The sequence below is a fragment of the Orycteropus afer genome, unplaced genomic scaffold (assembly GCF_000298275.1).
Source record: "Orycteropus afer afer isolate SDZICR_OR568_19922 unplaced genomic scaffold, OryAfe1.0 scaffold00502, whole genome shotgun sequence".
Taxonomy (NCBI): domain Eukaryota; kingdom Metazoa; phylum Chordata; class Mammalia; order Tubulidentata; family Orycteropodidae; genus Orycteropus; species Orycteropus afer.
In genome coordinates this window covers 1,806,447-1,818,902 of record NW_006922089.1, presented here as the reverse complement: position 1 = coordinate 1,818,902, position 12,456 = coordinate 1,806,447, and the positions used below count along the sequence as shown (strand labels likewise).

At 58.4% G+C, this 12,456-nt stretch overlaps 1 protein-coding gene across 1 annotated transcript; it reads left to right on the top strand.

The window, feature by feature from the left end:
• Positions 1–101: 101 nt before the first annotated feature.
• Positions 102–1,780, top strand: SLC25A1 (solute carrier family 25 member 1). The gene is made up of 7 exons (XM_007955445.2): positions 102–193; positions 271–409; positions 813–897; positions 982–1,086; positions 1,302–1,417; positions 1,498–1,571; positions 1,666–1,780. The coding sequence occupies exons 2-7, from the start codon at positions 278–280 to the stop codon at positions 1,778–1,780; spliced, it is 627 nt and encodes a 208-aa protein (XP_007953636.1). The 5' UTR covers positions 102–193; positions 271–277.
• Positions 1,781–12,456: the final 10,676 nt, after the last annotated feature.

Sequence of the window (12,456 nt, the reverse complement as noted above, 5' to 3'; positions counted from 1 at the left end):
CCGGGGCATCGGTGAGCAGGGGCGCGGCGGGCGGGCGGGCCGCGGGGTCGTGCCGCGGGGGCCGCTGGGCGCTGACTGCCGCCGCCTCCGCAGGGGATTGCGTGCGCCAGACGGTCCGCAGCCATGGCGTCCTGGGCCTGTACCGCGGCCTCAGCTCCCTGCTCTACGGTTCCATCCCTAAGGCGGCCGTCAGGTGAGGCCAGACCTGGGCGGCGTCGAGGGGGGCCCGGCCCGGCGGCGGCGGCACCTCTCACGCCCTCCCGCCCCCAGGTTCGGCATGTTCGAGTTCCTTAGCAACCACATGCGCGACCCCCAGGGACGGCTGGACAGCACTCGCGGGCTGCTGTGCGGCCTGGGCGCCGGCGTGGCCGAGGCCGTGGTGGTCGTGTGCCCCATGGAGACCATCAAGGTGGGGATGGGCACCGCGCGGCCCTGGGACTTCAGGGGGCGGTGAAGGGACAGGCGGAGGAAAGGCCTGGCTGTGCACCACCGAGGGTATGTGCAGCTGGAACACAGACCCAAAGGCTTCTAAAAATTCTTCCATAGACAGCAAATATAAGGTCACACGTTTGCTGCCGAAACCTTTCGGAAATAGCTGCAAACATGGCGGCAGACTTTTGGGCAAGGGGGCAGTCTTTTCTGTGTAGGGCTTCGCCTGGCTCTGTCCCTGTGGGCTGTGCTGAGTGGCCGGGTAGTGCTGCTTGCGGGCCAGGAGCTGGGTCCAGCCCTGGCCTGGGCAGCCGATTGCCTGTCAGCTGGGGCCAGGCAGGCCTTTGGTGGCCCTGGGACCAGCACCTTTGCTTTCTTCTTAGGTGAAATTCATTCACGACCAGACCTCCCCCAACCCTAAGTACAAAGGGTTCTTCCATGGGGTCAGGGAGATCGTGCGGGAGCAAGGTGAGCCACGGGGAGGCGCCCCCTCCCCACCTTTGGTCCGGGGGGCGGGGCGTCACTGTGACGCCCCCTCTGCTCCTGCCTCAGGCCTCAAGGGCACGTATCAGGGCCTCACGGCCACCGTCCTGAAGCAGGGCTCCAACCAGGCCATCCGCTTCTTCGTCATGACCTCCCTGCGCAACTGGTACCGAGGTGAGGTGTGTCCGCTGCTCCCGTCGCAACCACACAGACGCCACCTCTCCCCCTCTCCCTTCTGGGTCCCCTAGCCAGAGCCCCAGCCCCCGGGAGCGCCCACCTTCCTAGACCCTGACCCAGACCAGGCTCCTCCCCACTCTGCCCTGCCACCCCTCCGAGCGCTGACAGACGCACCCCGCCCACCATCACCCCCTGACCACAACCCCCACCAGGGGACAACCCCAACAAGCCCATGAACCCACTAATCACTGGGGTCTTCGGGGCCATCGCGGGCGCCGCCAGTGTCTTCGGAAACACTCCGCTGGACGTGATCAAGACCCGGATGCAGGTGGGGCCCGGGAAGGGATGAGGCCTGGTCAAGGGGAGGGGAGGCGGAGGGCTGGCTGACGAGCTGCTTGCACCCCGCAGGGCTTGGAGGCCCACAAATACCGCAGCACCTGGGACTGTGGCCTACAAATCCTGAGGAAGGAGGGGCTCAAGGCGTGAGTGTCAGGGCAGGGCTTTTGTCCCCACCCCTCCCTGCCCTTCCACCTGGACATGGTCCCTCTGCCCTTGCTCACTGCACGCCCCTCCCAGGTTCTACAAGGGGACCATCCCCCGCCTGGGCCGGGTCTGCCTGGACGTGGCCATTGTGTTCGTCATCTACGATGAGGTGGTGAAGCTGCTCAACAAAGTGTGGAAGACGGACTGAGCCCATTGTTGCGGAGGGACCCCGGTGCCTCCAGTCCAGCCCCACATGCCCCACGATGCCAGTGCAGAATGCCAAAAGGCCCCTCCCTGCGTCCTTTGAGCCCTGTGGCCTGTGTCTGAGTCCACATGTCCCCTAGTGCCGTGTGTCCCCTGTGGACTGTGTGTGACACTACCATTGTGACCAGCTAGGCCGTGGCTGGGTGTCCCCGTGGCCCATGACTGTCTGCCCGCACAGCCCACGTTGCTTGCTCCTCAGCCGTGTCTTGTGTTCTGTGTTGTTGACCTTGTGCCCTGCTTCCTGGGGTGCCCATGTGGCCTGGGTCCACGGCCCCTGTAGCCATGGCTCGGTCTCAGTCCGGTGCCTTCCACCCCGGGCGGCGGGGGCACCCTGCCCCAGCCTACCACAGCTGCCTCTGGGCCTCGGCCTGGCCTCACTGCATTCCAGGGGCCCCGTGCCCTCTGCTTCTCCCGCCACTGGCCTTAACCGGCCCTCGGGCCCTTCCTCCGCCCAGGACAGGGTGGCACCGCCACTTGCAGGGCCACCCTCCCGAGGCAGAATAAACCGGATCCTGTCTGAGCTTCTGTGCCTGCTTCCCTGTGTGGGTACATCTGCAATGGCAATGACAGCCGTGTGCCACGAGGACCAGGCCGGGAGAAGGACAGCAGCTGCCCCAGAGGCGGTCAGCCCCCCAAGAGCTCTGCCCAGCTCTCCCTGTGACCTGGGGGGCAGCACCGAGTGGCCAGAGTGAAAGGCTGGCCCGTGACGCTGCTTTTCCTGTTGGGTTGACCCTTGGCCTAGCACATGGGCAACCTCATTTCCTCCCGTGCTCCTGTGACGGGCTGCTGGGGATAGGAGAGGGGAGGCGCTTGGAGGTCTGAGATCCAGCCAGGGCAGTGGGGCCATCCAGCCTCTGGCCCCGACGTTCTGAGCGGCCCTTCCTCGGGCCTTCACCCAGCCTGGGCGTGGCCTCCCCGGAGCAGGAGGGAGCTGTGATGCCTGGTGGGGCCCCCGCTTGCACCTGCAACCTGAAGCTCGGGGACCATGGGTCTCTGGCTGCAGCCTCCCAGGGACCAGGCCAGAGGTCACAGAGCTGAGCAGATGGGTCCCCATACCCCTCTATCACGCTGCACCCCAAGTTATGGCAGACCCTGGGCTGCAGCACAAGGCCTCTAGCTGTATAAAGACAGGCACCTTCCTGTCCATAGTGCCTGCCTGGGGGAAGCGTGGAGAGAGGACGTGGGTGTGCTGGGGGAAGACCGAGCCCCCCCCGAAACTGCCCCCTGTACAGTTCAGCAGGGGGAGGAAAGTCTGGGGTGGCAAGGTGTCCAGGGCAGATCTGAGGGCCAGGCGTGGGCCTGGAGGTGCAGGACAGTGTACACTTTGGGGTGCTGCTTTGAGGCCGGCCAGCCATGCACCCTGGACTCCCAGGACGCAGCCCTGGCTGTAACAGACGTGAAAAACCCAGGCAGTGAAACCAGCCAGTCAGGCGATGCCAGAGCTGTTCCCCGCCCTGGGCAGCTTGCTCGGGGCCTTGAGCTTTGCTGCAGGCCACTGAGGTTGGGGGGACGCAGCTCCCCAGGCCTGCCCCCCTCTGCACACTGTGGTCATGGGCAAGTCACCTAACCTCAGGTGCCTTAACCATAGAATGGGAGGATAAGAGGACTCGTCTCATGGGACGCGATAACGGATGAGGTCACCTACCAAAGGCTTAGAACAGTGCTGAGCTCCCAGGGCAGCCTACATGTTAGCGTTTCGCTTTGGGTTTCAGGTTATTGGAGCATCCAACATTCCAAGTAGTTCCTGGAGCTTGCAGGAGCCAGTAGCAGAGCACAAAGAAGACATGACACCCCCACAGCGTTAGTGCACCCCAGCGTCCTGTCTGGGGTGCTCCTCCCGGGGACATGGGGCAGAAGCTGCCCTGTGCTGGCGGCGGGATGGGGAACAGCCCTGGTACGCACCCTTCCTGATGACCCATCCCGACTAGAAGAGCTACTGGAGGTGGGTCAGGCCCCTGGGCTATGAGCACAGAGGAGCCAACTCACACAGACCACACTGTGATCCGATTCACAAGGACCCGAGGACTGCCAACTAGAAGGTTGGTGGTTCAAACCCACCAGCCACTCTGCAGAAGGAAGATGGGGCAGTCTACTTCCATAAAGATTTACTGCTTCGGAAACCCAACGGGAGTTGCTATGGGTCGGAATCGACTCAATGGTAGTGAGTTTGGTTTGTCGAAACTTAAGGAGCTAGCAAGGCAAGCTGTTTTGGGAGCAGAGAAAGACGCTTAGGATGCCCTAGGCTCTGGGAAGCCAGCCTGGTGGGAGGGCAGGGCGGAGGAAGAGGCAGGCACGACCCAGAGGGAGCCAAGTTGAATCTAACCAAGCCCTGAAAGGCCGCAGGCAGGACGCCCGTGGCGGGGCCAGCGCAGACCTGGGGCTGCCGGCGCTGGAACCACTGCCGGTCTGTGCAGGGCGCCGTGGGTGAGTCTCTGGTTGAACCGCAGGCGGAACAGAGCCACCGGCAGCCCCCGGAGTCAGCCGGCTAGCCCCACCACCCCGGGTGTGTGGGCCGGTGTGGGCAAGACCCAGGTCTGGATGTCAAAGCACAGGTGTAGGCTGCGGGTGCGACTCTGGGAGCCTCCAGGAGGGGTGCCGCCCGAGGTCATGGCCGTGACCAGCTCTGCTTAGCCTCAGGCCGGGGATCCTCGCGGACAGGGCTCTGAGCCCGGGGGGGGGGGGGGGGATGATTGTCTTGCGGGAGGGCAGCTAAGCAGAGGCAGGCCTTGGCCCACTTCCAGCCCAGTCCTCTCGCTGTGGGACTCAGGAAGGTGTCCTGCCCTCTCTGGGCTGATACCCCCAGGCAGCTGCCTTCCGGTCTCCCAGCCTGAAACCTCCTTAAACCCTCCCCCTGAACCCTGGCTGCATAGGCATCGTCGGGGTTCTCTATGTCCCCTGCTTGTGTAGATGAATTCTAACCAGAGCTTAGTAAAACCCAAACTCAATGCTGTGGAGTCAGATGTGACTCATAGAGACCCCTCCTTGGGTTCCCCAGGCGGTATCACTATGGAAGTAGACTGCCCACTCTTCCTTCCGAGGAGTGGCTGGTGGGTTTGAACTGCCAGCCTTCTGGTTAGCAGTCAAATGCCCTAGGCACTATGTCACCAGAGCTCCCCAGAGCTTAGTAGCCAAACAAAAGGAATCCCTCCTGACAAATGAGTCTGTCTTTTGCAAAGAGACTTCAGTGTCTGGCTTGTGTCCCTCTGTCCTCACAGGAAGCACACCCTCATCTGAGGATATGAGGATGAAAAACTCTACTTCTTAGGTGGTGTCAGACTTCACGGACAAGCGTCTTTAAGGAACACAGAGACTCAGGGGAGGGGGATCAGGAACAATGGGTGGGCACTTGAGAGTGTCCCAGAGGAAAAATCACCACAGAGTGATAATAGTGAACAATTTTCATTCGGCACATGCAGCAACAGGAAACAACGGTGGGAAACGGACAGACATGTTACCAGAACAAGTGTCTGTCCGGGGAGCTTTACAAAATCAACAGTAAAAGTAAAATACCCAAACCACACCCACTGCCTGGAGTGGATTCCATGCACAGCGCCCTAGAGGACAGAGTGGAACTGCCCACAGGGTCTCCAAGGCTGTCAGTCTTCATGGAGGCAAAGCCCCAACCATACCCACTGCCATCCAGCCAACTGGGACTCATAGCGACCCCCATTGGGTTTCCAAGGCTGTAAATCTTAATGGAAGTACATTGCCCCATCTTTCAGCAGATGGTGGGTTTGAACCACCAGCCTTCTGGTTAGCAGTCAAATGCCTTAGGCACTACACCACCAGAGCTTCTTAAACAAGAATTAAAATAAAAATTGCCATCAAGCCAATTCCAACTCATAGCGATTCCCTTTGGGCTTCTAAGGGGGTAAATATTCACGGAAGTAGATTGCCCAGTTTTCCTTCTACGGAGTGGCTGGTGGGTTTGAACCACCAACCTGGTTAGCAGTCAGATGCCTTAGGCACTACGCCACCAGAGCCCCTTTAAACAAGATAAGGTTACCCAGATAATTGTTTCGGTCCTAGAGATGTCTGAGCAAGTTGCCTAGTTCTTTGTGTGAGCCCCTTTCCTGCGTCCTAGTTACTCTACTTTTCCTGAGGTTAACTGCCCTGCCCTGATGTTCCCAAAATGATCATGTGTACCGCCTCTCCTTAGGCTTTCCCTGGAATTAGCAAAGCCACGTGGGTCAGTCAAGATCAGAAACACTGGGGAAGTGACAGAGAAAACTAACGGTGGCCTCTGAACCGAGGTCAAAGCTCGGGACGGCATTAAGGTTCCAATGGAGGCTTTAGCCTTTAGCAAACCAAATGCCTTTCAATTTCAGGCTCTAACGCAAGAGCCAGAGCACAAGGGAAGGCGCAGAGAACAGAAAGAAATAAAGGGAAAACACGGGGTCACAAAAGGGGCGCTGGACAACGTAGAAATGTGCCGTGGACCCAGAGACCTCGGATGGACAACGTGGCACAGTGGAGAGGACACAGGGAACGGGCCTGAAGGATGGAAGGGCCACAGAGATTGCCCCCAACGTGCACACATGTGGTCTAAGCCAACAACGTGGACGGATGACCCTTGAGCGATCTTCTGACTCTGTGGCCAAGGCAGCTCCCCGCCTCCCACTCTCATCTGGCGAACACCCCTACCCCTGAGCAGCGTCCTCGCTGCTCAGATTGGGCCAGGACCTCACCCTTGACCCTCCCAACACAATTAGGCTGTTGTCACATTCGTCCCTTCTGTCTGGCGGCCACACCCACCACCCACTTACGCCTCCATTGGCCCGGGCTGACCTGGGAGGCCCCACGTGGCCACAGGGGTGTTACCGCCTGAAGCAACCTCCAGGGATAAACCATCTCGCCCCCTCTTGCCCCTAAATCAAAAATAAACCAAGGCCACTGCCATGACTCAATTGTGATTCACAGCAAGTCCCATCCGTTTTCCAAGGCTGTAAATTTTTTTTTTTTTTAATATTCTTTTTTTTTTTATTAGGATTTGGGTGAAGATTTACAGTAAGGCTGTAAATTTTTATGGAAGTAAATTGTCTCACCTTTTTCTGGCAGACGGCTAGAGGGTTTGAACCACGCAGCTCCTGGTTAGCCTTACCCACTACACCACCAGAGCTTCTCCCCCTGCCCCCGTGCCTACAGGCCAACTCACCCACCCCAAAGCACGGGGACCCCTGACAAGGGAACGGCACTGGCGCACAAGCTACTGCCCTGGGCGGTGTGCACCCACGGGCTGGGCCAGCGTTCCCAGAGCCACACACACATCCAAGGCAAAGCCCCCTGCTTTCGCTGCCCAGGGTGTCCCCAGACTGTAATTGCCAAAAAACAAAAGCCACTGCCATCAAGTCGATTCCGACTCATAGTGACCCCTACTGGGTTTCCAAGATCTTTACAAAAGTAGATTGCCCCATCTGCCTTCCACGGAGCAGCGGGTGGGTTTGAACCGCCAACCTTCAAGGCAGCAGTCAAATGATTTAGGCCCTGAGCCACCAGACCTCCTTCGGGCTGTAATTGGGGAAAGGGAACCAAAGGCCCGCGTCGTGATCGGGGCCCCGCAATGCGTGCCTCTCAGCACGCTCTCCCGCCCTGCAGTCCAGAGAGCGGAGCCTCCCGGGGCCCATTTCTGAATAAGAAATTATCATTGTTCGGGCCTCGAGGACAGGTAATTCAAATACGGGACGCCGAGGCAAAGGAGGCGCGGCCTGCCCGGGCCACACAGGGGCACCGGGATTCGGGCCAGCGGTCTACTGCCCCGAACACATTCGCGACAATAGCAGCGGCCCTCGGGGGGCGGGAACGGAAATTGGGGCGGCGCATGCTGATGGCGTCACGACGGCGCGGCCGGCTTGCTCTGGGGTAGAGGGCATACGCCTCGGCTGGCCGCTCTCTGCTGGGGGTCCCGGACACGGTGCTGTGGTTCAGTTGTCCGCGCCACCGCAGCCTCAGCCTTGTGTCCGAGTGGCTCGCGGTCACTGCCACAAGTCACAGGCCCTTGGATTTCAAGGCGAGTCCTCTGATCTCGCTCGCAGACACCCCCTGCCCCCATCGGTCGGCCGGCTCAGCCACCATCGTCACCCTCCCGGAGTGACTGATGGGGCCTGCTCGGCCGACCGGCTGCCCTACGCTGGCCACTGTCACCCTCCTGCCGCACCAGCTTGGGGGGACACTCCCTGCCCCTACCCGAAACCAGGCTGGGTTTCCCCGCGGTCACTGTCTCACCCCTAGACCGTTGCCTAGGCTGTTCCCTCTCTCTGGAACACTGCGCCCCACTCTCCAAGTTTACCCTGTAATTCGCACTGCCCCTCGGGCCCTGCCTGACCCACACGCGATGGGAGATGTACCTTTCACCTCCGTTAGCCTCCTGTGTCTTCAGATCCAAGCTCCCAGGAGGCAGATTCCGAACCTGTGGCCAAGTCTGGGAGCCTCTGGACCAGGGCTAAAATGAAGGGAAGGTTGCCTTTTCCTCCTCTGTATGGATCCCTAGGAGTCCTGGTGGCACAGTACCTGACGCAGTTGACTGCTAACCACAAGGTTGGCAGTTCAAACCCACGAGCTGCTCTGTGGAAGGAAGATGAGACAATCTACTTCTATAAAGATGTATAGCCTCTGAAACCCAAAGGGGGATGCTATGTGTCTTGGTTCCCTAGTGCCTCTCTGACAGGAATATACCACCAATGGGATGGCTTTAACAAACAGGAGTTTATTCTCTTGTTTTAGAGGCTTTAAGTCCAAGTTCAAAGTGCCAGCTCTAGGGACTGGGTGAAAGCCCCTCCATCTTGGGCCTCAGCTCTGCCCTTGCTCCTGGCCCACTGCAGCTGGAGGCCTCTCTTCACTCTGACAGCTGCTGGCTGCTGAGGCTGACAGGCCTTAGGTCAACAAGTGAAAAGGCACAGTCCTCATATCACCAAACCACACAGCAGGCCATTGATTGAAGTCCATTAAGAGTCCCAAGATTGGCAGATAACATGGCAGGCTGCTGAACAATGACTTGACTACATGCAGGGTCCAAGGATTCCAAAAGCTACAGACCATTCCCAAAGCTGCCTATTATACCGGCAGCAGGACCACATCTGTAAAGTGGGACCACATCCGTAATGCAGCCGCCCACCCGCTCACGGCAGATCCCACCATGGAGCTGATCACCAGTCTCATCACGGGGAATGACTACATCCAGCTGCCCAGCCACTCGCAACCAGGCCCAGCCAAATTGGCACATAACATTAACTACCACAGTGTGAGTCCGAATCAACTTGATGGCAGTGAGTTTGGGTTTGGTTTGGTTTTCCTCCCCCTATATCTGTCCCAGGGAGCTCTGGTAGCATAGTGGCTAAGACACTTGCCCGCTAACCAGACGGCTGGCGGTTCAAACCCACCAGCCACTCCTCGGAAGGAAGATGGGGCAGTCTACTTCCGTAGTGATACTGCCTCGGAAACCCAAGGAGGGATCGCTATGAGTCGGGTCCGACTCGACGGCACATAACAACAACAACATATCTGTCCCACGGAGCTCTGGTGGCATAGAACCTAAGGCACTTGACTGCTAACCAAAAGGCTGGCGGTTTAAACCCACCAGCCACTCCTTCAAAGGAAGGTTGGGCAATCTATTTCTGTAGTGATACCACCTCAGAAATCCACGAGGGGGTTACTGTGAGATGGGTTCGACTTGACGGCAGTGAGGGTTTTTTTTTTTTTTTGGTTTATATCTGTGCCAAGGAGCTCTGGTGGCATAGTGCCTGTTCTGGCTCCCTAGTGCCGCTCTGACAGAAATATACCAGCAATGGGGTGGCCTAAACAAACAGGAGTTTATTCTCTTACAGTTCAGGAGGCTAGAAGTCTGAGTTCAAAGGGCCAGGTTCTAGGGGCTGGGTGAAAGCCGCTCAACCCTGGGCTTCAGCTCTGCCTCTTGCTCCTGGCCCACTGGAGCTAGAGGCCTCTCTCCACTCAGGCAGCTGCTGGCTGCTGAGGCTGACAAGCCCAAGGTTGACATAGAATAGCACAGTCCCAATGTTACCAAACCACACGGCAGGCCTTTAATTCAAGTCCATTGTAAGTCCTAAGGTCGGCAGAGCATGGCAGGCTGCTGAACGATAACATAGCTACATGCAGGGTCCAAGCGTGCCACGAGCTGGAGACCATTCCCAAGGGTTCTTATATCCAGGAAGCAGACCACATCCCAAAGGCAGCTACTCAGCTGCTTGTGGTAGATCCCACCATGGAGCTGATTGCCAGTCTCATCGTGGAGAATAACTACCACCAGCTGCCCAGCCACTCAACCAGGCCCAGCCAAGGTGACATATAAATTTAACTACCACAGTGCCTAAGGCATTTGACTGCTAACCAGAAGGTTGGTAGTTCAAACCCACGAGCCACTCCGCAGAAGGAAGCATGCCCACTCAACTTTTGTAAGTTTTACTGCCTCAGAAACCCAAAAAGAGTTGCTGTGAGTCAGAAACAACTCAATGGCAGTGAATTTGTCTTTTTTTTTTTTTTTTTTCTTTATCTGTCCCATTGAGTTTCCGAGGCAGTAAATCTTTACAGAAGTAGATTGCCCCATCTTCCTTGGATGAGGCATTGACTGCTAACCAAAAGGTTGGCAAACTACTTCCGTAAAGATTTACCACCTCGGAAACCCAATGGGGGTTGTGATGAGTTGGAATTGGCTTGATGGCAGCAAGTTCTTTCCGTGGACTGGCTGGTGGGTTTGAACCGCCAACCTTCTGCTTAGCAATCAAATGCCTTAGACACTGTGCTATCAGAGCTCCTTTTTATATCTGTCCCAGTGTCATCAGTCCCAGCTGTGGGAAGAGAAGCAGAGCCAGGGTAAGGGGGCTGACTGGGAGGGTTTAGCCAGCCTCTCCACTTTTACCGCTCCAGCATCGCCAGTTCGGTCCAGCTACCTGTTGCTGCCCCCAGTCTCCTGTAAGATACTGTGGGCTTCTTACATCTCCTTGGAGGAGAAAATCCTGAGGCGGAGGGGACATCTCTAAGTTCACGTAGGGGGCGAGGGAAGTTTAGTAGCAACCTAGGAGGAGGCGGAAGGGCTGGGGACTGTCCCTGCAGAGGGCAGCAGCGAGCACAGGCTTTGACAACACTGCGGCCTCCTGGCTGAGCCCCTCTTCCTCTTAACCAAATAGGAGCCCTGGGGCAGGACCCAGGACCTGAGACTTAGGGAGGCTCAGGCCTGGCCAGCTCCACTCTGTCCTCTGAGTGAGGAGGCAGACCCGGAGCAAAGAAGGGTGCTCAAGAGACTAGCTCGGGGGTGGGGGTGGCAGCAAGGGGCATCAGCTATGTCCTTAAAAACCACCCGGCAGGGAGGGACAAGGCAGAGTTGGAAGGTCTGCCTGGCTACCACTGCTAACTACTTAGAAAGGGATCAGTGCAGGAGACCCCGGCTAGAGGGGAGAGAAATGTGGAACAAAACTCAAACTCATCAAAAAAAAAAAAAAAAAAAAAAGACAGACCAGGCTTACTGGTCTGATAGGGCCTGGTGAGACCCCCTGAGACTGTGGCCCTAGTCACCCTTCTGGCCGGGAATGGAGCTCCCTCCCATGTCTTCCAGCAAAACAATAGATAGGCTTACAAAGTGAACATTTACATCAGGTACATAGAGTCCTTAGAAACGGGAGGACAGAAGGGCAGTGTTGGCTCAGGAGCAGGAACACACGGGAAAGGGCGAGAGGGAAGAGGTAACCACAGGAAGGAAGTGGAAAGAGAGGTGTTACACTGTGGAGACTGCAGTCAATGCCCTGAAAGAGTGTGGATGAACTGCTGTGTGGAAGATGAATTTGCTCCGTAAACTTCCACCCAAATCAAAATGAAAAGGATGGAGGGTCTGCGGCTATGGCCCTCGGTGGTCTCCACGCGCAGCCCTGCTTGCTTCCTGGTCCAGCGGGAAGCTGAGTGTCCCACTAACGAGTCCACGCCTGATGGACGCCGACAGCCAGGCCGGAGCTAGGCGACCAGGGCGCGGGCAGGAGGCGGGTGGGCGAGGGCCCTGAGGATGGGCATGGACTGGCCAGAAGGGAATGGGGTCCCAGACAGAGGAAAGGGAAGAGGAAGTGGGAACCGGAGGGCCGGCCTGCAGACTGTATGCTGGAGGCCCACGCCTGCGTCCGACCCAAGGCCAGCTCCGCACCCCGGCTTCGCCATGGCCGCCCTTCGGCCCCGCTGCCTGGTCCCACCGGCTGGCACCCCTCCCTCTCATCCTCAGGACCGAGTCAGCCTGGTTACAGCCTGGAACCCCAAGCCCAGCTCTGGCCCGGACGCCGCGGCCCGCGCCCGCGCCCACGAGGCGTCCGGCGCCCGTGACAATCGAGCAGCCAAAGCAGATTAGCCGGGTGCTAATCCCCCTAATGGCTTCGGGATCCGCGGCGCGGGCCGCTAAACCGGCTTCCTGAGCCCGCGGCTCGGCCCCGCCGCGCCGATGCTATCAGGCCGCGGGCCGGCGCGCTAATCCCCGGCGCTCGCCTCGCCCGGCCGCCCGAGATCGGCCGATTGTCGTTTGATTGTGGACGCTCTCGAAGGCCCCTTTGTGCACCGGCTCCAAATCCCCTAATTCTGTGATAAAGGCGGCATTAGCGACACTGAAAGGCCCGGGATGAAAGAAAGCAATCAGGG